Raw genomic sequence first — 23,813 nt, 5'->3', positions numbered from 1 at the left:
GTGTCTACCCTTTCTCCCGAACGCCGAGCCGTGCTGCAAAAGGAAAAGGAAAAAAAAATGACAAAGAAATAATAGACCTCGACAGGGGTGGTGAGTAGTCCCGCCAGCCGGAGAAGGGGAGAGGATGCTAATTGATATCAAATGTTGAGAGTGGGACCTGTCTATACGCTCCGTATGTTCGTTTTGAGGGGGGTTGGAGCTGTCGTAAGCATTCATCATTTGTTGCCGTTTCTTCTTCCCTTTCTCCCCTGTTTTAGGGAAGTTGTTGTGGACTTGCACGGTAGAACTTGGGACTTGTTCCGTGAAACTGCCTTCCGAGTCCGGTGAGATCAAGCGCAACAGGTTCATCGTGCAATTCCTAAATCATCTGTGCTGTTGGGGCTCCCAAGGCGTGTGTTGACAAGCCGTGTCGCAGCGCGTCTTGTAGTTCCGCAATCTGCGCCATCATGGCAAGGGAATGTTGTGATTGTTGCTCCATCTCGGACTTGAGCTTCTCGTTTTCCTCACGAACTCGCTTGATCTCGTCACGAAGCTCTGTGAGCTCATCCCCCTGTCCGCTGGAGCGCCGCTTGCGCTTTATGCCAGATTTTTCGCTTTCGTTGTCTTCCGGCGAGGCTATTGAATCGGCCGGGGGCGTCGAAACCTCGCCACTCGTGTGAACCCGTCGCAAGTGCTCGTTGAGGTTCTCCTGTCTTGAGAAACCTTTGCCAGTGTGCCGCTTGCAATTTGGATGGGGGCAGTTTACGGTATTCTTGGGACCACCGTGTTTGCCGTGGACCTCGCGCTCATGTCTCAGCAAACCTCCGGAATATGTGAAGCCAGGGAGGTTCTCGCAGCCAGGTGCGGGACATCGGTAAGGCCGTTCGTGCTTGTCCATGTGTTTGCTGCGCATCGTTAGCGGCGCTGGCATGGTGACATGACGTATAAAAAAACTTACTTCCATTCGCACTTGCGTGAAAATGCGCGGACCTCTTCCTTGCATTCATCCAAGGGGCAGTGAAACTTGCCGTCGGGCTGCTTCGCTACATCTCTGTCGGGTTTAGAGATTGACTTTGTTCGCGACGAAGGCGGTGATCCGATGCCTGGTGAAGCATCTTTGCTCTCCGACATGGGCTCAGGTATTGATGTGGCGTGCAGCGGAGCTGGCATTGGCGACGGGAATCCGGTTGCGCCAAGATCCAGACGTGAAGCGTCCTGCACACCAGTGCCATCATCATCGATGATGCTTCGATCATCTCCCAAGAGCGCAGCATCAGAGGTGTAGTGACTGAGATGTTCAGCGACGTCGGAGTCTGTAAACCGTTGGCCGGATCCATGGTCGTGTTCGTCCCCTATCGGGGGGTAGGCTCCCTCATGAATGAAGGACCTGGGCTCGTACGCGACACTCATGACTGCCGTTCCTCGATATGTCGAAGGTGAAGTCGCCCGAGGGTGTCGCGACAACACCTTGTGCGGAAAGGGAGGCGGGAGTATACGACCGCGTGGACCGGGCCGACCGCGCGGGCTGAGAAGGGACGGCGCCGGTCGCGCGAGATGTCGCGAAGCGTACCGATCAGGACAGATACGGGGTGTTGGTCCCGCGGGAGTCGTCGCCTGCCTCTGGTACAAGTTCCCGGCACCTGACGACAAGAAATCATGCAGTTCTCGACGGAGCGAATACGGAGTAGCGTCCGTTTGGGGAGCTTTGCTGGCCTGAAAAATATGGTACGAAGGCGTCAACCCGTCGGCATCCGCCTCGGCAGAAATCCAGAATCCAGCCAGCTTGAAATGGTCAGGTTCTGTCACGTGATCCTTGAAAGTGGGTCTTTCGACCTTGCACTGTCAAGTCGGCCGCGGTCGCAGTCGCAGTCGCAGTCAAGTTCGAGTGGCGTCCAACCGCAGGAAATTGCGATCTGGTTTTATAAATATCATCGACTTGTGGTCTCGCGATCATGTGATGGCGATGGCTCATCTTGAACTTCTCACTCGACTCCCTCGAGCCCCCGAGAGAGGCGAGCAACCATGATTTATTCCCAGTCTGCTCTCGACATGGTCAGGCAACCTCCCAGAATATGACTCCACCAACACCAACGTATGGCTTTCACGCTTTCCGTGCGTCCTGATCTGACTCACTGACATCTAACCCCTGGCCAAGGCTGAAGTCCTCGGGGTGGCAAGCCTGCGCGGCCCTGCTCGATTGCCACTCGTCTTTCGACTCGGTCCTTCTTATCCATACATGTTCCGTGGTCGGTTTTGTTGAGTCCACTCGTTCGCCTGGCAGCGAGCCATCGAGCCACTTTCTCGTCTCAGCAGCTTGCAGTGGCGACGAGCAGCCAGGCACGAGCCGTGACTGACGGAACCCGTCGTGGCTAGTCCGCCAAATACCTAGGTACCAACCGTTGGGCCGAGGCGGAATGCTCGGAAGGCCTCACGGGCCAGAGCCTGTCACTCTTGGCACGCGCACCGCCCGGGTCATCGCGGTGAGCAGGCTCAGGCAAAGAGGACTTGTAACTAATGCCAACTTCTTGCATCGTGAGGCTTCTCATATGGGTCAACAATAAGCTCTTACTGGGCCACGTTATATGGTACAGTTCATCGTTTATGGCGTGCGTTGATGCGTTTGGTCCATGTGACCGCGTTGGCGTCTGATGGTGGTGTGACAAGTTGTGAAAGTGGTTGTTGAGACCATGGCTGAAGGCACCATTCCTCGGCAACATCATCCGGGCTGGGGGCGCTGCCTGCTTGGCTTACTGACGACTTGAAATAGGTGAGTTCTACAAATTCGAATCACCCCGCGATATTTCGGCACTGGTTCTGGACGAGACGTTGGCTGCGTCCTATCGACACCTTGACTGGCACGAAATCCCTTGGCGGTGATACCAAGAAGCACCACCTCTGTCTTCCCTAGTGAGATGAGGTACTAAAGATGTCCATTGAATAATGGCTCCTATACTCATGATGCAATGACACCCTCGGAGAGCCCCAAATCCAGTTTCTAGTGCCTCCAAGGTATCCGGTACCAGCTAGAATGGTGTAGCGGGAGTCCAAGGCAGCAAGGTCCTTAAAATGCCAATGAAATATGTCCCGCGACCTGGACAAAGATGCGGTTTTTTACTTGTTCCTGCCTGATGCGGCCTGACAGTCCTCCGCATTGTTCGCAAGTTTCGCATCCAAGTGGCTGGCAAGAGTACCATTGGACACGAACATCCGTTGGCCCTGGAACTGTCGTCGCCCTATTATTAGAGATGATGTAGTTAGCCACTGCATTGATGTGGTGGTGTTTCAACCACATTTCTGGAGCATCCCGTTCCTTACCACGTCGCGACAAGCAGCAGATGGCATGGCCTTGGAGCACTACAATGAGCGAGTGTGGAGGTTAAGTGGCCGAGAAGCCGTCTCGCCCACCAGTTTCAAAACATATGACTCAACGCCTTTAGCCGTTTTTGATCCATCAGGCATAGAGAAGGCTTCACTTCGATGACGCGCCAGTTGGCTACGGTTGATGGTCTCAACAGACAGATGGCTGCTACAGGACACGTATGAATCGCCAGCCAAATATCGGCCCTCCCGGTGGCATGGCAACCCAAGGATACTTGTTTGGCAGTATTCACATCAAGGGTAGGGTAGTCTGAGCGGTAAAGAGAGAGGCCGGCGCTTCTGTGCGTTTATGTTGGACCTGCGCAGATGCTCGCGATCGGCCTGAGTGATACGCAACACTGCCGACTCGATTTCGTCCCGTTGAGATGTTCTTCCGGCCTGGACCAGTCTATTCACTTGGTTCCGGCCCAGTGTAAGGGTATTAACAAATATCTGCTGGTGGTGAAGCAAGCCAGCCGTCCAGGCACCAACGTTTCTGCAGAGCCAGTGAGCGTGGCTTGTGGCTCTACACCACATGATGCTGCATTCTCCCTATGATGTTGAGGGGGCAGAGACTTGTCTCCTGGGGACTTCTTACTCGTAGCACGCTGGTTTTCTTCTGCGGATGCCAGTGCACTCGTGTCTCAAGTCTTTACTCTTCCCACCCCATCCATCCTCCCGCCTTGCACATCGCACATATGCCAGCCTCTTTCAGTACGGTCTCGAAAGTGAGGTGACCACCTCCCAGCTTTCAAGTTCAGGAACATGCGCACCTCGGAGCGAGATGCACGTTATGGCATCAAATTCGGCTGGTCGTCAAGTCGCACAATTCTGTTGCTGTCTGGGTCAGTGGCTGCCGGGATGGGCATTCCTGCAGGTTGGGCCTTGGCCGCGCTACGCTCCTAGTTCACAACCATCGTCCTTTGTAGCACCTTGGGTCATGGAACACGCCAGTTCGTCTCTCGAGACACCGTGATCGTGGCAAGGTTCTCGTCCAGTAGAACATGACGCCCTCTCATGCCCGCCGGCTGAAGTCGGGTTGGTGGGAGCACTGCAGACGAGGTTTGAGGTCTTGGTCGGCTGGGAAACCGTCACGATGATGTCTTTTGGACTTTTTTGGGACTTTAAATGACTTTCACTCGGAGGCGAGGAGGGAAAGAAGTGCGACGTACCGTTAGTATGTAGTGTGCTGTCTCGGCAATTCCATTGAGGGACGGTGAGGATGACAACGTTCAGTGAAGCCAGCATTACGTGAGCCGAGAGCGATTTATTGATCGCTTCACGAGTGTACCATCTCAAAAGCAGGAAGAAGAGTGAAGAGTTCGCGGACCGGTTGTATAGGTATCGAGTTGTAAGCTGGAAGTTGTTCTCCGCGCTATGAACTTCATAGCTTGCCGCGGTTGATGCTAAGAGTTGATTCACATGTATTGAGTCTTGACTAATCATGGCTTCGTCTCCCTTTTGCAGCTTCTAAATGTTTCCAGATCCAATGTACATTATCTCGGAATCTACATCTTCGTTCTGGATCCCGCTACCCTTCCGCCCTGGGATCTGTCAAATGGCGTTACCTCTCGATTCGTTGACGCATCGCCGGTTGGACGGAGATTCCATGTTCTTGCATCGCTTCCTGCTCAAAATGTCGGCCCTAGCAACCGATGTCTTCCGCCACTGATCTTGCTGCTCCTTGACTTTCCAAGCCTCTCGTACGACTGGCGCTGACACTGCAGACTCAAGTGTCATGAGCGGCGAGGCAATTCGGCCATTGGCTGCCTTTTGCGATGTCGTCGCCGGTCCACGCCCTGGGCTACACCAAGATTCACACGCTTGTAGGTCATGATCTCGGCGCGTTCATGGCCTCGATCACGGCCCTGATGAGACAGGACAGTGGTGCAGGTCGCTGCTCTTGATGGCGCACACATGGAAAGGCATTCCAGCTACGCCCGTTGGAACTCTGCCGGCTGAAAGAGAACGCCGCTGGGCACAGAACAGAGACGACAATGTGCATACACGCTTGGCTCGGCTTGACCCGCCGCGCAAACATTACAAGTGGGAGATTCCGCCCCGGCCACTGGCGTCTTGGACAGCAGCCGAGCTGGCCGTGCTGCCGGCACTACTATGTCATGCGTGCCGACCAGACGATGCGGGAAGGTGTCGCCCAGGGCGTGTTGGAAGAGCCTCGCAGTTCAGTCGAGGCCATGCCGTGGCTCGCCGATGCAGATGTTGAGGGTTACGAGCAAGAATATGCCCGTACCTCCCGGGATCTATCGTGTCTCGCTGGCCTGAAGCTCAAGATGCCCACGACGCACGTTTCTGGGCTCAACGGCAGACTGGGGCACGTATCAAGTCCCCGGGCGGCTCGAGGCGATGCAGCAAGGCCTAAGTGTTGAGCCGGCGTGTTGGCGCGGCGCGACGCTCGTACCCGGCGCTGGGCGTTGGGTCCATATGGAGAAGCCGGACAAAAGTGCGGCGGAGATTCTGAAGCTTGCTACTCCGTAGGACTGTTTGTCAAATCGGGGCGGTTCGGGTTTCTGTTGGCGCTCGCCAATCCGCTTATTGCTCCGGTGTCGGCCATTGATGTCGCGCGGTCTAGAGCGAATCAGCCTTACCCAGCGAGAGAGGCCCAAGAAATCGAATCGACGGATTTTGAGTGCTTTTGGGGTGGATAGAGAGGCACTTACCATGGTGAATATTTATCTTGTGTTGAAACTCTGGTACACGACTGGATATTCTACTCCTCGAGCAAGGTCGGCAAGCCCGGCTTAAAGCAGGGCCCCACCTGCCCACCACCCATTTCGACCCTCAATTAGAAACCTCAGAGAAGCTCTCAGCTCTCTCTCTCAGCTCAAGCACTCTTACACACCATCGTTCGGACTAGACAGACTTTTTTGCTGCAATTTGGCCGCCTTTACAAATATTATCTGGCGCTTTACTCCACCCAGAATCGGCCTTACTCGCCCGGCATCTTGATGCACGGCTGCTACCGCATCAATTGGCTTGGTCTCAGCCGCAATGGCTCCATTGCTGGCGGAGTCGCCTGCCCACCGTGCCGACGCAGCTGAAGCGGACAGTGAAGCTGTTGACGACTGCTCGCCGGATGGACTCCGCCAGGAGCGAGGCGACTTGCATCAACTCGGTTATGATGTCGAGACAGTCGAACGAGTGTACAGGTCAGCCGACGGAGTCTCCAGTCCAAACTACGCCGTAATACTCCATCTCGAAAGCGGGGATGCCGCATACTGACCGTGACAATTGGACCAGGAAACTCGACTGGAGGATCATCCCACGTAGGTCGTCGTATCCAACTCATCAAACTACCGCTGACCAGGATGTAGCATTCTGGGTACTCTACTTTCTGTGCTCGGCAATCCGCTCCAACATTGGCATTGCGCAGACCATGAACATCAGCGTCGGGCACGATCTAATGTCGGTCCTGCACTTGACAGCCAAAGACACGTCAACCGCTCTGGCGCTGTTCTATGTATCCTATGTCATTTTCGACCTTCCATCCAACCTCGTCATGAGTAGACTGAATCCGCGAGTATGGATGGCCCGAATCGTCTTTGCCACTAGTCTTGTTGGGACGTGCTTTGCAGCGGTTCAGAATGCATGGAGCCTAAAGCTGCTGCGTTTCTTGCTGGGCATGGTCATTGCCGGTATGTGGCCTGGCATGGCCTATTATTTGACACTGTTCTATCCCCCCTCGCGGACGGGCAAAAGAATCGGCATGTACTTTACTGCCTCACAGGTCTCTGCTGCCGTCGTCGGTCTTGTATCCGCCGGCTTCCAGCTTATGGATGGTCTTTCCGGCCTCGTTGGCTTTCGCTGGATGTTCTTAATATATGGGTTAGTCGGTATTATGTTGAGCTACACGCTGCTTTGGTGGCTGCCTGATCGTCCCCTGGCCCCCGGACAAGTGCGACAACCGACGAAATGGCTCCGCTGGTTTCCACAGTCTCCCGAGGCTCTCACCGGACATGATGCAGAGGTTCATTATCAAGACCTGCGCCGAGTCTATCACCCTAGACCGTGGACTATGAAGCATCTTGCTCTCGTTCTCTCGGACTGGCGACTGTGGCCTCTCACGCTCATGTACTTTGGCGTTGTTGGCGTGGGTATTGGCACTCAACTATACGGTTCAGTCATCATCGCGGCGACCCAGCCAACGGCAAGTGCAATCACAGTGAGCTTGCTGTTTGCACCTATTTGGGTCGTCAGTCCGCCCCTTGACCACCTTCCTTGAAACAACATGCTAATCTGCACAGATGGATCTCATCGCAATCGTGATTGTCACGCCTCTGTCGGATCGGTTCCACCGCCTGCGAGCCTTCTTCTTTTCTGGTGCAGCCTGCATCCAGATTGCCGGTCTACTCGTCACCACATTCGCCAGAAACAGATGGGCTCGATATGGCGGCCTGCTCATGGTAGGCTTCGGTCTCGGCCCTACGGTGCCGATTTGCATGGCATGGAGCTCGGAGATCTTCCAGCGTCGGCACGGTGAGGTTGGAGTAGCCGCAGCCACGGCACTAGTTTCGGGTTTAGGAAATTTGGGTAGCATCACAACAACCTATGCCCTCTACGCAGGTTGGCCAGAAGATGCGGTCAAAGGCCCTCGCCAGTTCCGGAAGAGCAACCTGACCATGATTGGAATCTTGGGCCTCAGTATCGCGAGCGCATTAGTCATGGCGGTGTTGGTGCGAATTTTTGGAGGCTCGTCGAGTCCAAAGCTTCGCAACGACGTATCCAACGAAGTCGAAGATGGAGCTGCCAGACGAGAAGCACACCAACGTGGATTTGGTAAATTGACGAAGTGGGTTCACCCAAGTTGACCCTCACGGGGCAAAAATGAATGGCTTCTTCGAGAGCCTCTCTCAACAGCAACAGAGCTCAACCCTGTAACCCAACATTGCCTTTCTCGAGATACGCCCTGTGGACTGGAGATGCTAATGATGACGCCCCTCAGCCCACACTGGTACCATGATCCCGGCATTTGATTCTGTTTTTTCTTTTCTTTTTTTTACATGGCACACTTTAAGTTCCACCTTGTTACTCTACACTGTTCCTATCATGATACCCATCAGCGTTTATACCCGCTGTCAGACGAGCATGATGTTCCATTCCTCGACGGCGACAGTGCTTCTACGCCATCGCTGGGACGGCGTGTTTGGACCGAGGTTAGAACTGACGACAATGCTGGAGCGCTATCGTCAAGGACCTCGTGGGCATTTCTCTTGCCTTTTTGGGCTCATTTGCATGAGTGGAGAAATAGATGTTGTTAGTAGAAGGAGATGTGGAAATTGGGGAGCGAGAATGCGTATCAGGATGTGTATATCGCATACAAACAATGGCACTCTTTGCATGACATGAGCAACTACATGAATGGCTCATGTAAATCGCCTGGAGCCTGGAGCCCTGTCATATTCTCGACTTCTTGTTAAAGCAAATTACCCTCCGTCCATGAAATGCAGCCATAACACGGCGGCAAGCCCAGACGTGCTTATGCAACAGACCATCATTACTATATAAGTTAGCACCCAACTAAATTATTCTCCTCCTCGTCGTGCCTTTTTGCAAGTCTCTTTCATCGCCAGCAAGAGTCGATGCATAGTCAACAAGGCAAAGAACATATCATTTGCAAAGACTTGGGGGCCTCTGACACGATAACCCTAACCCTAACCCCGTGAGCTACGTCTCCGGCCCGCGAAAGTGTGCACCCGCTCAGGAAGCTCGCACTCAATAGTACGTTAGTACGGCTGCATACCACTCAGATGCCGATTGACTTCCTTGACTTGCACCGAATTGCCCAAGACCTTGATGGCCATCTGGAGGCGGCCCGTTCAATCACCTCCCGTTCAGTCGTTCAGTATGAAGAAGCAGTGGAGTTATCACGTGAAGAGGCATGTCGATGGACTCCACAAATAGGCGCCAGCCAGCCAGATGAGTTAGATGGGGTTTTCCCCGAGACAACACAAGTACGGATTATTCCAGCACGTCCCGTCCCAAGGAGGCGGCGCCTCAACGTACGACTCGCCTCTCCAACGTCTCGGTCTTGCGCTCTGCTCTCGGCTGGTGCCTCCATTCGCCTCGCAGGTCGCCTCATCCGCCATTTCTGCAAGCTTGCATCGCGCCGTTGTTTCCCGCGCACACACTTGGTGCGGATCGCCTCCGAGATCGGCTTTCTCGAGTCCAAAATCAAAAAGCAGCGATAAATTGCAAGACTTTACGCCCGTTCTGAACGACAGCTTCGAGTCTAGATCAGGCGTCATCAAAAAGTAGCAAAAATTGCAAGCCCTTTACGACAAGTCTGAACGACAGCTTCGACTCTAGATCAGGCGCCATGCCATCCAGATCAGATATTACACACTTCGGTGCCGGCCCAGCATCTTTACCTACTGACGTCCTCGAAGATGCTGCCAAGGCCCTTCTTGATTACAATGCCACCGGCCTAGGCGGTATGGAGCTCCCAAGCGGCCCTCATTCTCCCTTTCAGTGTGCTCCCAAGAGGCATTCTGAAATGGTGGCTTTCGTCAGATATCTCGAATGAGTGATACTGATCTTTCGTCTCCTTCGTGTAGTCGCTGAGCATTCTCACCGTTCGCCTCTGGCAAGTGATATTATAAATCAAGCCAAAGCTGATCTAGCCGCCTGTCTTGATATTCCAGATGACTACGAGATCCTTTTCATGCAGGGCGGCGGCACAGTACGTGATTTCGTCTATCCCAGATGAGCAGTTTTGACCTAAAGCTGTTAGGGACAATTCTCTGCGGTAGCGTACAACTTTGCAGGCGCCTGGGTTGCCCGCAAGCACAAAGAAATCTTTGGGGATATTCAAGGCGATCCCGCCGACCATCCCGAGTTGATTCAGCGGCTCAAGCAAGCCGTGGACAATGACCTCAAGATCGATTACCTTGTTACCGGCAGCTGTATGATAGCCAAGCTCTCTGCTTCGCTTTACTCTTAACCGTAAAGCAGGATTTGATTCAGAAAATGGCAGGCTAACTCGTTTTCTCACTAGGGTCGCAGAAAGCGTCAGCTGAAGGCGAGCGGCTCTTGGGCCCAACGCACATAAACATGTGAGTTAGAGCACAAATTGCCTTGCGTTTTTTTTATTTTGTCCCTCGCATCACCCTTGCACAAGTGGCGCGTTTGACAAATGATTCGAAAGAAGAAAAGAGAAGGCGGATTGGTACGCTGACTTTTGTCACTCACCAGTGCGGCAGATGCCAGGAAGACGAATGGCGGCAAGTTTGGAACAATCCCGGATGAGAGTGACTGGAAGCTATCCAAAGACGCCGCTTTCGTCTATTTCTGCTCCAACGAGACCGTTGACGGGGTTGAATTTCCTCAATTTCCCAAGTCCCTTGAGCCGGGACCTGACGGGAAGGGCCCGATTGTTGTCGCAGATATGAGTTCGAACATTCTCACGAGAAAGATCCCAGTGAAAAACTTCTCAGCCATCTTCTTTGGCGCGCAGAAGAACCTGGGATTGGCGGGTGTTACCGTCGTGGTCATCAGGAAGAGCTTCCTGCCACCCACATTATCTCAGCCTTCTCCGGCTTTGATGAGACACCTTGCTTTACCCGTGCCGCCTATTATATTCCAGTATGAGACTATTGCCAAGAACAATAGCCTTTACAATACGTTGAGTATCTTTGAGTAAGTAATCACTCACATGATTTATTGATATGAAATTCACATTGATTTTTATGAATAGTGTATACGTCATTGGCCAGGTCCTGAAAAAGCTTTTGCGGACGTACCACCCCAACAGGGTTGACGCACAACAGGCTGTCACGGAAAAAAAGGCCCAGCTTATTTATGACGCCATCGAAGCCTTTCCCGAGATTTACAAGGTCATCCCTCACAAGACAGTACGGTCACGCGTCAATATCTGCTTCAGGGTCACAAGAGGTGGCGATGTCGACGCCGCTGAGAGGGCCTTTCTGGAAGAGAGTGCTGCCCAGGGCTTGACCGGGCTGAAGGGACATCGTTCGCTAGGCGGTATGCAACCCCCGGAGCTTTTGACAAATCCTCTGCCTGCTCTTGTCTCGGTCTCATCTCGTTCTGGCCGAGTGGTGCTAACCTTTGAGTGTCGCGCAGGAATCCGAGCAAGCAACTACAATTCGGTTTCCCTGGATGGTGCAGAGAAGCTTGCCAAATTCATGCGCTCCTTCGCAACGTCCTAGAGCCCGGGGTCGTTTGAAATTCCAAACGCAGTGCCTGCCAGTATACGAAGAAACGAAGAAATGGTTTGTTTTGGGGCCACGCGCCCCGCGGTCGCCGACATTGGGGCCGGCCAGTTGGATCCAGGGCTCGGACGCTTGGCCGCCGTCGAGGTAGCGTATCGCGTGCCACGTGGGACTTCGTCGCGTCTATTGGCAAGATACAGCGCGTCAATCGTAGATGGTGGAGAGGATTCATGGCTCCCACGTGCACACGCAAAATGTATGCTGCACCGACCCAAAGCGTTCCCGTCCCGGACACGCAAGCTCAACCCAAAGTGTCGGCGGGTAAGCGCCATGTCCGTCACAGCAGCAAGTTTCTATCCTTGAAGTTGCAAAATGGAAGGGACACGCAACAGGGGTGAAGAAATTGCGGGTCGATGGTCGAGACAGCTGGTCAACAGGCTAAATAAAAAAAAGGCTGTTGCTTTCCTTGTCGCAGTGTCAAGCAACTGGCCTCGCTTGCTGCTGCACGTAAGCGTGTATAAACCCCTCTGAGGAGAGTAGGGCTTGGTACTCTCTCCCCTTCTTCTTATTCTCCCGACTACCCTCTTCCTCGTTTGGTTCCTCCTTCAATCCGTGCCTCGTCCAGGTGTGCCCTCGCATAGGCCGCGTCGCCGTCGGGGAGAGACGCCGATTGCGGCTCCGCGGCCCGCCCGGAACGGCATCTGGCACCGTGTAGTCGTGTACGTGCAGCCGTGCAGTCTGTGCGGAGGGCCGGCGCCACCATGGCAGCCGAGTCCGAGCCCGAGTCCGAGTCCGATGACTTGGAGCGTGCCTCCTCCGTCAGCCATTGTCGCCGCAGACACTCGCTCACCCACACGCACACGCACACGCACACAGCACAGCACAGCACAGGCAGACGCCCACAGGCAAAGAGTGTAAATGTACATTTTTTTTCAACCTCGACGGCCGGGGGATGCTGCTCTCCGCCCCATCCCGCGCACTTCGACACAAAGCCAGCGCAAGCCATCTGAGACTGAGATGCACGCTGCGCTCCCGGCCAAAAGTCTCCCAACCGCCTACACCACCTGGACATAGCTCGCGGGCACGCTTCCCGTGACACCAGCCTTCTCGACTTCGACCCAGCCGTCCCCGGGGTCCTCCTTGACGAGTACAAACCGCTCCCCCCCAACCATGGAGTGCTCGTCCGCGCTCTGCGCCGCGTACTCGTACAGCGCCTCCACGTACTTGAGCTTCTTGGCTCCCCGGCGCGGGGCCACCGCGGGGCCCTTCTTCTTGCCGCCCGGTCCTGTTGACGGCGCCGCCGACGACGTCGTCGACGTCGAGTACGTCGACTCGGGCCGTGTGGCCGTCGGGACCGCCGGCGCCGCCGTGAAGTCGACATATGACGCCGGCACCATGCCCTCTTTGTAGCCGGCGCGCACTTTTACCCAGCCGGACCCGTCTGCGTGGGTTGTTAACAGACTGGAGGGTAGAGAAAGAAAAAAAAAAGGAAGAAGGGTGGGGGAAAGGACACATGTTTGTGCTCACAAGTAAGATAAATCAAGTCCTTGGTCAAGACTTACCGTCTGGTTCGAGAAGAGTCACGTCCCTGCCTTCCGCCACCGACAGCTCCCCGTCACCGCTGGCGTCAAACGCGTACAGCATCTTGCCCTTCTTCTCCTCCTTGTTCCCGTTGCCATTGACCCCGCCTGCTGGTGCTTCGCCGATGTACGAAGACGGAGGTGGAGCGGCCATCCTCTTACGCGTGCCTGCGGCGGCGGCGGAGGGGCTGGCGGTGCTGCCCTGCAGGTTGGGCGAGAGACTCGGGCGCGGTGCGAGAGGCGGCTCGCCGGCATCTACTTCGGTCTTTGCGACTGAGCCCGAGACCGACCTCCTGGCGGAATGCGAGCTCAGCGAGTTCATCGTGTTCGACCTGGTCAGGCCGGGGACGTCGGCGACGTGCAGGGGCGCCGCGGGATCCCGCACCACAAGACGATTGGCGGCCTCCTGGCGCTCGGCCTTGAGCTTTTTGCGCTCCTCCTTGCTCTGCTCGCCGGGGCAGTCTGCGGGAACCTTCATCTGGCATTTGCTGTGGCAGGTGTAGCCGCAGTCTCGGCAGTCGAAGCCCTTGGCGCTCAGCCCCCAGATGCGCTCGCCGCAGAGATCGCAGTTGGTCGGAACTCTGTACGTCTGCGACTTGAAGTTGTGACTCTTTGCTCCGAGCGTCACGTCTCCCACGACGGCGGTAATGGTGCCGGTTTCGACCTCGGCCGTCAGGCGCTGCCGGTCCAACGAGTGAAGCTCTTCCTGCATGGCTAACAGGGACCGCACCACCTCCACCTCGTCCTTGTTCTCGGTCCCGTCCCGTACCCGCTGCTTGAGCTTCTTTGCGGCTTCGACCTCGCGCCGCTTCTTGTCCACCTCTCGCCGAAGTTCGCCCAGCTGTGATTTGGATTTGCTGAGCACATTCCGCAGGTAGACCTTTGCCGTCTCGTCCACCACCATGATGGCATCGTCGTGCCATACGGGACTGGGCTCGAATTCCTTGTCGGCGGGCTCCTGGAAAGACCCCATGTTGTGTCGCATGTACATCAGCGAGTCCAGGTGCGGCAGGTTCCGGCCAACCTCGTGTGCCAAGTGATCCATCATGCCCAAGCTGTCTCGCAGCATTGTGCCCTCCAGTTTAGTGGCGGCGTCCCACAGCCCATTCAGCTTGAGGGTCCGCAACTCGTGCAGATGCTGTATACTGTCCATGGCCTCGGGGACATATTCGTGGTAGTACTTTTCCTTGTGCTTGTTGGTGACGTTGATGGCAATGATGTAGCTGTTTTTCGCATTGTTCATTTCGTAGATTTGCTGTTGGTAGGCACTCTGGGCCTTGGCCTTGTCCTGGTGCGACTCGGATTTCTTGCGGCGAGTCTCAACTTCGTGACAGACGGAGTCATAGTTGGCCTTGACCTTGCGCAGGTCGCCGTAGGATGCGTCACGCTCGGCCGCCAGTTTGTCGGCGTATTCCACGTGTCGCTTGCGCAGCTCTTCGAAGCGGGCGGCGTAGTACTTGAGGGGCTCGGCGACTTGTGAGACGAGGAGGCTGCCATATTTGTCGTGCTCGGCAGCTCTGGACTCGAGGGTTTTGAGTTGAGTAGACCACGTGGTGAGCGAAGCACTGGGCGGGTGTTAATATCGTTTATGATGTTTGGTAGCAGGCCCAGCAGTTTCTTTTTTTTTTTTTTTTTTTTTTGCTTTTTCTTTGGGCAGTCCATTCGAAAGGGTGCAAGATGGAGCATCTCGCGCAGCGGCGTCATACCTCTCAAGCGAGCCAGGAGTCATGGTAGGCGTGTCACCAACACTCAGCTGCGACGACTTCTTATTCTTCTTTTCAAAATACTTCCTGGCAAGGGCACTCAGCTTGGCGGCGTATTCCTTCTCGATGAGAGACCGGTCGCGGTAAAACTGCTGGATATCTTCCAGCCAGGCAATGCCGTGGCCAACCCAGGCGCTTGCTGGCTTGAAGCCATCCTGGGAAACGGTTAGCATGCGAACTTGGTCCAAGTATATGCGGGGGGCATCGCGACGCTGGCGATGGTGTCGGCCGTCAGCCAATATGCAAAGACGCAACGTGCAAGGAGGGGACTCGCCTTCAGCTCGGGCCCGAAGGTGGGCAGACCCTCCACCTCGGCCATGACGGAAGAACGACGGCTGCAATCATACACTGACGAAGCAATCTATCCATTCGGGGGCGGTTAGAGGCCGTCGCGTGTGCCCAGCAGGAGGATGAGTCGATAGGGGATATTTGGTGGAGGTGCGTGGGATGGATGCGCACGCACGAGGCCGTACTTTTGCGAATAGCCAGTTATTACGGATGCTCGGCCAGTGACTTCCGAGTGCGGAGTACGTACCGACGTTTGGCTGGCTGGCACACGAGGCGCAGCAAGGCGTGGGGTACTCGATCAGGTACAGGCGTGGAGCGTGACGCGTGGCGTCGTCGCCGACACGACACGACACGACACACAGCTCTCCTTTGTTCGATTCGATTGACAGGTGACATGAGCTGAAGCTTGTTTGAAACGAGCGTCTTGCTCAGCAGGCACAAGGGGAAAATATGGCGTCCATCCATGTATTTTATTTTTTTTTAAATTTAGAAAATCAAATCCATGAATAAATTACAAAAACAGTTCACCCCATGCCATGACCTGATGGCGTCCCCGCCAGCCAAGTACCAGACATTCACATTCGGGATTGTATATGCCGAGAACAAATGTGTTACGAGCTGCTGAACAAAGCCTTGTAGCTGCCAGGTTCTCAAGCAAACGCGGCGAATAATCTATCTCTTCCTTTACCATCCGGAACTCTGTCGAAAAGAGGCCAACTGGCACTTGGAGGTACGCAAGTGCTGCCTACACGTTACACTGCTTATGCCGCCGCCACCCGCTGCCATCAGACACATTCATCATTCATTGGCTAGGTTACTTGGTAGGAAACCCTCGCGACGGCAACCGACCGCCACCACTACTTGGCACCGGTGACCAGTTTCCGGTCCCTGCAGAATATGACTACTCCTCCTGTTCCTCCTGGTCCCCCTCCGGCAAAACCCCCATCCCAGCAATGGTCTCTCGCCTCTCGCGTCCCCTAGGAACCCTTCTCCGACCCCAGTTCCCATCGCCTGTCCGCACAATGTCCTCGTCCACCCCCAAAGTCCGCGAATTCCTCGTCATCCTGCCCGACAAGCCCGGCGTCAGGGAGAAGCGCCTCCAAGTCAGACCGTACGTCTTCCCCCCGCACCCCGATCCAGCAACAGGGTTGAAAAAACGGTAATAATACCTACTCCGCCAGAACACACTTCAAAAACATGACGCCTCACCTCGAGTCCGGGGACTGGAAAATGGGCGGTACGTCACTGCCCTTTGCTGGGAGGAATCCCGAGCCAACTACGTGCCCAGCCAAGTACTCGTACTCATGCGCGGTAGGTGCCCTCTTGAACGACGTCCCGGCGGATGATAACCCTGCCAACTTTGACTTCTTCGGGAGCACCGTCGTGTGCAAGGGGGAGAGCAAAGAGGCCGTCCTCGAGCTGTTGAAGAAGGACATCTACGCCACGTCAGGGGTGTGGGATGTCGAAAAGGTAAAGGGAGAGAAATTGATCCTCTGTGCCCCGATTCACACCGCGACTGACCCAACGACCTCTTGCAGATCCAAATTTACCCCTTCATCTGTGCATTCAGAAACCCATAGTCGTGTAGACACGTAGAAATCTTAAAGAATCAAACCCCGCTGGTATCAATTCGTGAAGCACCCAGACCGCCTACCACCTTTGCTAACAGAACAATGTTATCCGCCTCTTCTCGCCTTTCGGCGGCACCAGCACAGCTGGCAACCGCCCCGTTGTGGGAAATGAGAAAAAGCCGGGAATCTTGACCTACGGACAGGAGGAAAACAGGGCAAAAAAAAGGACTCCAGACAGACAGTACCCATCCTAGGGCTCTAAAAAGCCGACAAAACAAAAGTCGCAGGAGCTGAAAATAAACAAAATAAACAGACGGGTCCGCCCACTCGTACTTACGCAAAACCATTCCTTGATGACTTCCCCCAAAGCGTGTATCCCTGACTTTCTTCTTTTTTTTGTTACATTTGTATCAATAACAGTCGAGCCACTCGACGCATCTCGTTCAGTCAAGCCGCGGTGCGCCAATCAGCGTTTTACTCGTCGCTATTGGTGCTCTCCTCGGCTGCCACCCGCATCTCATAAGTCAGGTCGAAGCATTCTGCGAGGAGTTCACACACGCTGCCTTGGCCTTCGGGAATGTCTCCGTTAACGACAAACTTGCCCTCTACCCGCATGTCGTCGAGTGAGTTGAGCTGCACATCTGTTAGCATCAACTTCTTGCGGCGAATATGACGCGATCGGCACGACACCATGTTACCTTCATGCTGTACGGATAGAGCTCTCGTACTGACGTGACGCCGCCGTTCTTCTTGACTTCGACCAGGCATCGTTTAAGCGTCTGAAGTTGGTTGTAGATGGGGAGCAAGGCCTCCGATACCGGCTCAGAGGCGAGCATGAAGGAGTAGATGTAAGCATAGCTTCGTCGAATCAAGTACAGCATTGTTCGCTGGGTCCAAAGATCCGCGGGCCTGCCCTTGTCATCGTAAAAGTTGCCGTTCTGCCTGCTCTCGTCAATCTTGTCGAGCTGTCGCTGGAAGTCGTACAAGTCGGTTTCTCTGAGTGACCAAGCCTGCGTCAAGGAAAGCTTTTCCAGGTCGTTTCGGATTCCAACCAGGGTGTCGTATGTCGGGCGCCATGCTTCATGTACGTTTCCTCTTCTGTAAAGCCGTTAGCCTCAACACGGCATTCACGAGGACTGTGTTTGGCGTTTCATATCTACCTCTCAAGAACGAGGTCCGACCACTTGACACATCGCTCGTATAGTCCGCTTATTTCTGCCTCTCCTGGGGGTACGGCGCCGTCCTCTGCCACGAACTTGCCGTTTTTCCGCTTGTTGCCGACCTCCAGGAGCTGGTTCCGGAGCTTTTGCACTTCGCTAGTCGAAAACTGGCGACGAGTTAGTTAGACTTGGACTGCTCAGTCCATTGTACCCACGAATTTGCGCACTAACCTTTGACTTTGTATTTGCCAATGAAATTTGCCGCAGAATAGAAATCAATTTCTCGTGCGTTGCAAGAAGTGGGCCGCCAATGCTTTCCAAGCGCTTCCGTAGATTGCCTAGCATGGTCTGGCACAGCGATACTCTCTTTGACAGCAGGGTTAACAGGTATGGCGAGTGCTTTGCTTTGGATTCCTCCGTCCTTTGAGCCAGGCTGATGGCGGATGCCGTCTCTTCTAGGGTGGACCTGATGCTCTCCAAATCCTTGGCCGAGTAAAAAGCGGCCTCGGTGAGATGGTCGAGAAGTCGCTTGATGGTAGACGTGAGAGAGTATGCCGCGGGGGCCTCGTTGTTTCGGCCGATGGTGAGATAGAATAGGGAGAGCAGTTGGAAGCAGCTCTCGAGGATCTTGTCAACTGCTCGCGACGACAAGTTAGCGACCTTTGCTGGCCCATGGGAGGCGCAGGGATTGCGGGCGCCTACGTCTGTTTTCTTCGTGGTTGCCAATCTCGGCACGAACGTCGTTGAGCTCCTTGACCTGCTCGACGGTCTGGTCATACAGCGGAATTACATCTTGACTGCGAATATATGTAGTTCGATCCTGCTTCAGAAGTAATAGCTGGTCTCGAATGACGGAGAGACGAGCGAGGATAGCCTGTTCGCGGGAATCCCGTGGCGCTGGTACGGCTGGCGTGTCCATCCTTGTGTACGAATGCCGTACGTAATTGTCGCACGGATGTTCCGATCGCGATGTAGGTCTGGCGAGGCAACGGGAGGAAATCAACCGACAAGGGAAAGCTACTGCACTAGGTATTCGGACCTAGCTCAAGATGCGAAGCGTGGGATGCGTGATTCGAGTTCCCAGTGTTCCGGAGCCGACCAGTGGCTGCTTGGCTGGGGTGAGTTGAGTGGCACCGCGCGGGGACATCGGAGCTTATTGCATGGAGGGAAGACGACGGGAAGATGAAAAGCCACCGCCTGGCTCAGGTGTTTGGAATGAGACAACTAATGATGGGTAGAATTGGCTCAAAGCAGACGAGGATGAGAAAAGGACATCCGTGTACGGAGTACCTGAAGCGAGAATTACAGGCACAAGACAGGGTAGTAATTTAAGTTGCATCGACATGTATGTACCTGCTCAGGTGGTTTGGCGGTGCCAGTGACAGCATCAATGATCCATCCATCCACTTCAAGCACAGCACTTACCAAGTTCCTAGGTACGTAGTGACTAACAGTCGGTTACATGTGACGAATCAGCAACTGCAGCAGCGCCCCTTGGTGGGGTGTGCCTCCCGCTGCATTCGGGCTCAATCGAGGTCGGTCTCGGCAAACAAAGATGACATGCGACACGCACCAGTTTATTCACGTTCAAAGTCCCAAAGGGGCCGTATCAAACATGTGGAATCGGGAGGATATACCCTAGGAAAGGGGAGCTTTGGATGTAGGATGTAGGTGTCAGAATCCTTTTGCATCGCTGACCCTGACCAACTTGCGTCGTCATGGATTCGTCGTGCCGCACCGCCGCGCGACCTTGCAACCGAATCCCATGCGAAGCCACCGTTGCAAAGCGGCCAGTATAATGAGACCGCCAATGAAATGAAACATCTGCCACAGGCGCCTGTTTGACTGGCATGCTCCAAATCTGCTAGTAACTGGCCGAGTTAATCATTGACAATTGTACAATCCAGCCTTGAACGCGGCCATGGCATTGTCAGCCTCGCAGGTGCTTGACGTCGTCCGCCTGAGAAAGTAAAGAAAAGAGGGGAGGGGAGGACGGGGATGATTGGCCACCAAGACCAACCAATCGTCGCTGTCCAATACATACGCAAACGCACCACCTCAAAGCCCCACAGCTTTAGGTCTTGAAGCCCTCCTGGCGAATTTTCGAACCCGGTCAATTTTCTGTGCCTCAGCCCGCTCTGGTGATAATTGCACTACACTACATCCAAACCACGAACCTCGCCGCAGACTTGTCGTTCATCCCCCCAACACGACACACCACATACACAATGTCTAACTTTGAGCTCGCCATGTCCTACGCGGCCCTGATCCTGGCCGACCAGGGCCTGCCGATCACCGTAAGTTTCCCGCTCTGCGCGCCGCGCCGCACCGCGCCGCCACCAGAAGAGAATCATCAGCGTGCGAAATTGTCCGGCGCATGTCCACGATTTGAACAAGGGGAAAAAATTGAACGGGGAGAAGGCAGCAGAGTGAAAAGAGAAAAAAAAAATGACGGCATGGTCGAATCCTTCATCCACCGGCGAAAGAAGAGCGCACCAGACATTTTTCCCTCGATCGGTGCATTTTGATAGCCGAGTAACAAGCCAGTGCTGACCCCAAACGCCCTGTAGGAAGACAAGCTCATGGCCCTGGCCAAGGCTGCTCAGCTCGAGATCGATCCCATCTGGGCCACGATCTCTGCCAAGGTACGAAAGACGAGAAGCCGCGAGCGAGCGAAATACCCCCGGTACTCGCATGGTTTCGACGCAGGTCTCGGGTTTTTCCATTCCGCTAACGAGGCGTAAATACAGGCCCTGGAGGGCATAGACATCAAGGACCAGCTCGTCAATGTAGGCGCTGGAGGCGGCGCTGCCGCCCCCGCTGCCGGTGGTGCTGCCGCCGCGGGCGGTGACGCCGCTGCTCCCGCCGAGGAGAAGGTCGAGGGTGCGTACAGAGAGAGCCCCATGAGCTGGGATCTTTAAAAAGAACCCCCCCCTTCTCCCAATTGTTTCGCCTCGTGTACATGGATTCTCCAAGACATGATGCTAATCTTTTGCCCTACAGAGAAGGAAGAGTCCGACGAGGACATGGGTTTCGGTCTCTTCGACTAAACGCACCAATTCTCACGACTGTTTTCTTGCTTCTTTGTACTTCAACTGCATGGCTTCGGGGTCTTCACAAATCACATCGATCATACAGGATGGAGAAAAGGTGCGCATCACAAAAACGAAAAAGTGGGATACCGGGAAACAATGATGGATTTCGTGCTTCTCCTCCACCTTTTCTCCCCTTTTTTTTTGCGTTGGCACCGGGGGGGTGAGGTAGCTTCGTTCATATAACGGAAATTAATATGATTGAATGTCCCTCGTACAAAGAAGATTTGGGCGTTTTGTGACGGTAGGGCGGATTATGGACAAGTAGAGGTTTGTGCGCAAGGCTTCTTTTTTTTTCCATCTTTTTAAGTAGTGATTTGACTGGCAAATACCTACTGTGGATGATGCAATTTGCACACGAAACTGTGACTCGGCTGGTCACGCATTATTTGTCATCTCTGCTCCAGAACAAAGGCCAAGTACATGCATGTAGGCCGAATGCGCGTCGAACCCCAACCACGCCAGGACGCCCTGAAGACAGCCTCGTCATACATCAGCTGTTCAACCGCAGGTCATGCGACCATTCACTGCACAATCAGGACTGAGGACGGCACAAAGCCGGCCTCCTTCAACGTTTTGGACATGTCCAAATCTCCGGTAAACGTGTGCCTCGGAAAGGTGGTAGAGAAGCTCGTCACGGCCAGCCCCGTCTCGCCCTGCACCATCTGGGCCAACTCGAAGAGAGTCGTCTCCGCCGGCAGCGTCTTCATCAGGTTGCCACTGGGCGTCTGCAATCTCAGTCTGGCCGTGTTGTGGTCGGGCTTTGGCTTTGGCGGCGCTGCGGCGGGAGCACTGGCAGCGGCGTCGGGAGCCCTTCCTTCTCTTGCGGCCCTGGCTTCTTCAGCCTTGCGCTGTCGCTCGGCCTTGTCGGCTTCAATCCTGGCCTTGATGCGCTTCTTGGCCTCGATGTCGTCTTGCTTCTCCTGGCGCTTGCGGGCCGCCTCTTTGATCTGCTCCTTGCGCGCGAGCTCTTCTTTCAGATCCTGGCTCTCCTTGGTAGACTTTTGCCGGATTCTCTGGCTGCCTGTGAGCAAACGAACGCACGCAGGTATGGCTGGCGAGCACGACGAAGCGACAAACCTCATTGCGCTTGGCATCTTCCTTGTCCTGGACGGACTGAGCGGCACGTTTAGCCTTGAGACGTTCACGGAGTTGCTCGAGCTTGGCCTTTTTCTCCTCCTCTGTCAAAGGGGCGAGCTCCTCGGTTGACTCTGAAAAATCCGTGTGCTCTCTATCCATCAAGGCATGTCAAGTCAGCAACCGTCGGTTCCGAACGAAGAAAACGTGAGATCAGGTGGGCCCAGTATACGTCTTGGTAGCGTGGAACGTGGCAAGGTCGTGGTTGCGGAACTTCTTGCCACACTCGTTGCAAATGAGCGAGCGAGCTTGGCCCGTCTCAAGCTCTGCAATCTCGGCCTTGGTCTCGGCATCGTCCTCGCCGTCCTCGCCGTCCTCGCCCGCTTTGCCGGCCTCCTCGGCTCTGATTTCGTCCAGGGACTTGTCCTGGTTGTCCTCTAGCCATTGCAGCGCTCCCTGGACTGCTCAAGATGGGTCAGGCAGGCTCTGTGTCAGATGGACTGTGGGAGGAGGTTAGACATACGGCCACCGCTCTTTTTGACTGCAATTTCGGCCCGGGCCTTGTCAAAGCCCATCTCCGTGAGAGCCTCCAGATCTGACGGCATGTTTTCCGAGATGGATGTGTTTTGTTGCCTGGAGCCGGCGGTGCTATACAACCAGCAGGTGAAGTTGGAGGGGTGAAAAGCTGTCGTGAGTGACGTGAGTCTGTAAGTTCGAAGTTCGGTTCGGAGCCTGGTGGGGTCCGGGCAGCGGGTTTAGAGCAGCAGAGCAGGAACATCCATCCATGTTGCGTTTCCAATGGCGGAGAAGAAGAGACGCTCAGCCAAAGAGTTGGGCTGTTTTTTTTGTATTTATATTCACTCCATGACAGAAACGGTAGCTGCTGTGGTTTGCGAGCAAAGTGCCCGAGGAGTGGGCGTTTGCAAGGCACGATTCAACGGCTGCCTCGAGCAAGCAAGTCATTGGCTCCAGCCACATGCCCGGGCGGTGCAGGAAGTCGCCTCGGCAGTGCCGCCACTTTTAAAGCTCCTTTCCCGGGCATGTTGCATTAATGTTGGTGAATTTTTAGTTTTTAATAATTTTTATTTATTGATTTATTTATTTTTGCCCTTCGCGGAGGCGTAAATGGGGAGAAATTCGACATTCAAGAAATTCAGCATTCAAAACTGGTACCACTGCCGCAGCAACGTGGATTGGTCACTGCAGGTTGACTGACGCAGAGGCGACCCGATGCAAGCCTGAATGCGCTCGACCCCAGCATGACGAATATGGGATGGGCCACGGGCCACGGCCAACGTGGACTGCTTACACTGGCTTGTCGGCGTGCCGCGACGAGCACTTAAGTTAAGTACCTTAAGTACTTAGTTCTTAGTACTCCGTACTTGAGTACTTAAGTATGATATTGGGCTTTCAGCTGTGTCCTACTTGCCCTATTTGCCGGTGCCCCGAGGTCACTCTCGGGACGCCGCCCGATGACGAGTGTCCAAGGTCGCACGGACGCTCTCCAAGGTACGTACTCGGGTGCCGCCTACCGGGTGCCCAAGTACCCAAGTACTCAAGTACTTGGTTGCTCCGTGGACTCTCCCGAGGCTCACAAGCAACAAGGCTCCACGGCGGCTGCTGCTTTCGTCGTCGACGTTTCTATCCTTGCATATTTATCCTTGCGGCTTCTTGCATCACCAGCCTTTGCACCTTTGACCTTTGCTTTACACCTTTGCACCTTTGTACACCCTCATACCAGACACCTGCCTGCCGTCAAG

General features: G+C 54.7%; 8 protein-coding genes across 8 annotated transcripts; 4 read left to right on the top strand and 4 right to left on the bottom strand.

Moving 5' to 3' along the window:
- Positions 1-358: 358 nt before the first annotated feature.
- MAM_08248 (Zinc finger, C2H2) lies at positions 359-1,389 on the bottom strand (the record flags this gene model as incomplete). Its single annotated transcript, XM_040827046.1, has 2 exons — positions 359-884; positions 938-1,389. 2 exons carry the CDS (start codon positions 1,387-1,389, stop codon positions 359-361), a joined length of 978 nt encoding a protein of 325 aa, XP_040674954.1.
- Positions 1,390-6,345: 4,956 nt separating this feature from the next.
- On the top strand, positions 6,346-8,162 carry MAM_08247 (high-affinity nicotinic acid plasma membrane permease; the record flags this gene model as incomplete). The annotated part of the gene is made up of 3 exons (XM_040827045.1): positions 6,346-6,537; positions 6,662-7,546; positions 7,599-8,162. The coding sequence occupies 3 exons, from the start codon at positions 6,346-6,348 to the stop codon at positions 8,160-8,162; spliced, it is 1,641 nt and encodes a 546-aa protein (XP_040674953.1).
- A 1,508-nt stretch (positions 8,163-9,670) lies between these two features.
- On the top strand, positions 9,671-11,519 carry MAM_08246 (phosphoserine aminotransferase; the record flags this gene model as incomplete). Its single annotated transcript, XM_040827044.1, has 6 exons — positions 9,671-9,785; positions 9,909-10,033; positions 10,085-10,256; positions 10,349-10,406; positions 10,546-10,989; positions 11,048-11,519. The coding sequence occupies 6 exons, from the start codon at positions 9,671-9,673 to the stop codon at positions 11,517-11,519; spliced, it is 1,386 nt and encodes a 461-aa protein (XP_040674952.1).
- A 1,058-nt stretch (positions 11,520-12,577) lies between these two features.
- Positions 12,578-15,184, bottom strand: MAM_08245 (Fps/Fes/Fer/CIP4-like protein; the record flags this gene model as incomplete). The annotated part of the gene is made up of 4 exons (XM_040827043.1): positions 12,578-12,963; positions 13,085-14,667; positions 14,809-15,020; positions 15,077-15,184. The coding sequence occupies 4 exons, from the start codon at positions 15,182-15,184 to the stop codon at positions 12,578-12,580; spliced, it is 2,289 nt and encodes a 762-aa protein (XP_040674951.1).
- Positions 15,185-16,106: 922 nt separating this feature from the next.
- MAM_08244 (Dimeric alpha-beta barrel) lies at positions 16,107-16,733 on the top strand (the record flags this gene model as incomplete). The annotated part of the gene is made up of 3 exons (XM_040827042.1): positions 16,107-16,264; positions 16,335-16,623; positions 16,692-16,733. 3 exons carry the CDS (start codon positions 16,107-16,109, stop codon positions 16,731-16,733), a joined length of 489 nt encoding a protein of 162 aa, XP_040674950.1.
- A 465-nt stretch (positions 16,734-17,198) lies between these two features.
- On the bottom strand, positions 17,199-18,803 carry MAM_08243 (putative protein family UPF0662; the record flags this gene model as incomplete). Its single annotated transcript, XM_040827041.1, has 5 exons — positions 17,199-17,357; positions 17,423-17,822; positions 17,885-18,051; positions 18,116-18,519; positions 18,587-18,803. 5 exons carry the CDS (start codon positions 18,801-18,803, stop codon positions 17,199-17,201), a joined length of 1,347 nt encoding a protein of 448 aa, XP_040674949.1.
- Positions 18,804-20,112: 1,309 nt separating this feature from the next.
- Positions 20,113-20,934, top strand: MAM_08242 (60S acidic ribosomal protein p1; the record flags this gene model as incomplete). Its single annotated transcript, XM_040827040.1, has 4 exons — positions 20,113-20,181; positions 20,455-20,529; positions 20,635-20,767; positions 20,888-20,934. 4 exons carry the CDS (start codon positions 20,113-20,115, stop codon positions 20,932-20,934), a joined length of 324 nt encoding a protein of 107 aa, XP_040674948.1.
- Positions 20,935-21,500: 566 nt separating this feature from the next.
- Positions 21,501-22,658, bottom strand: MAM_08241 (UBA/TS-N domain containing protein; the record flags this gene model as incomplete). Its single annotated transcript, XM_040827039.1, has 4 exons — positions 21,501-21,992; positions 22,057-22,207; positions 22,286-22,514; positions 22,577-22,658. 4 exons carry the CDS (start codon positions 22,656-22,658, stop codon positions 21,501-21,503), a joined length of 954 nt encoding a protein of 317 aa, XP_040674947.1.
- Positions 22,659-23,813: the final 1,155 nt, after the last annotated feature.

Source organism: Metarhizium album (assembly GCF_000804445.1).
Source record: "Metarhizium album ARSEF 1941 chromosome Unknown scaffold_48, whole genome shotgun sequence".
NCBI lineage: Eukaryota > Fungi > Ascomycota > Sordariomycetes > Hypocreales > Clavicipitaceae > Metarhizium > Metarhizium album.
This window is presented reverse-complemented; position numbering and strand designations above follow the sequence as displayed.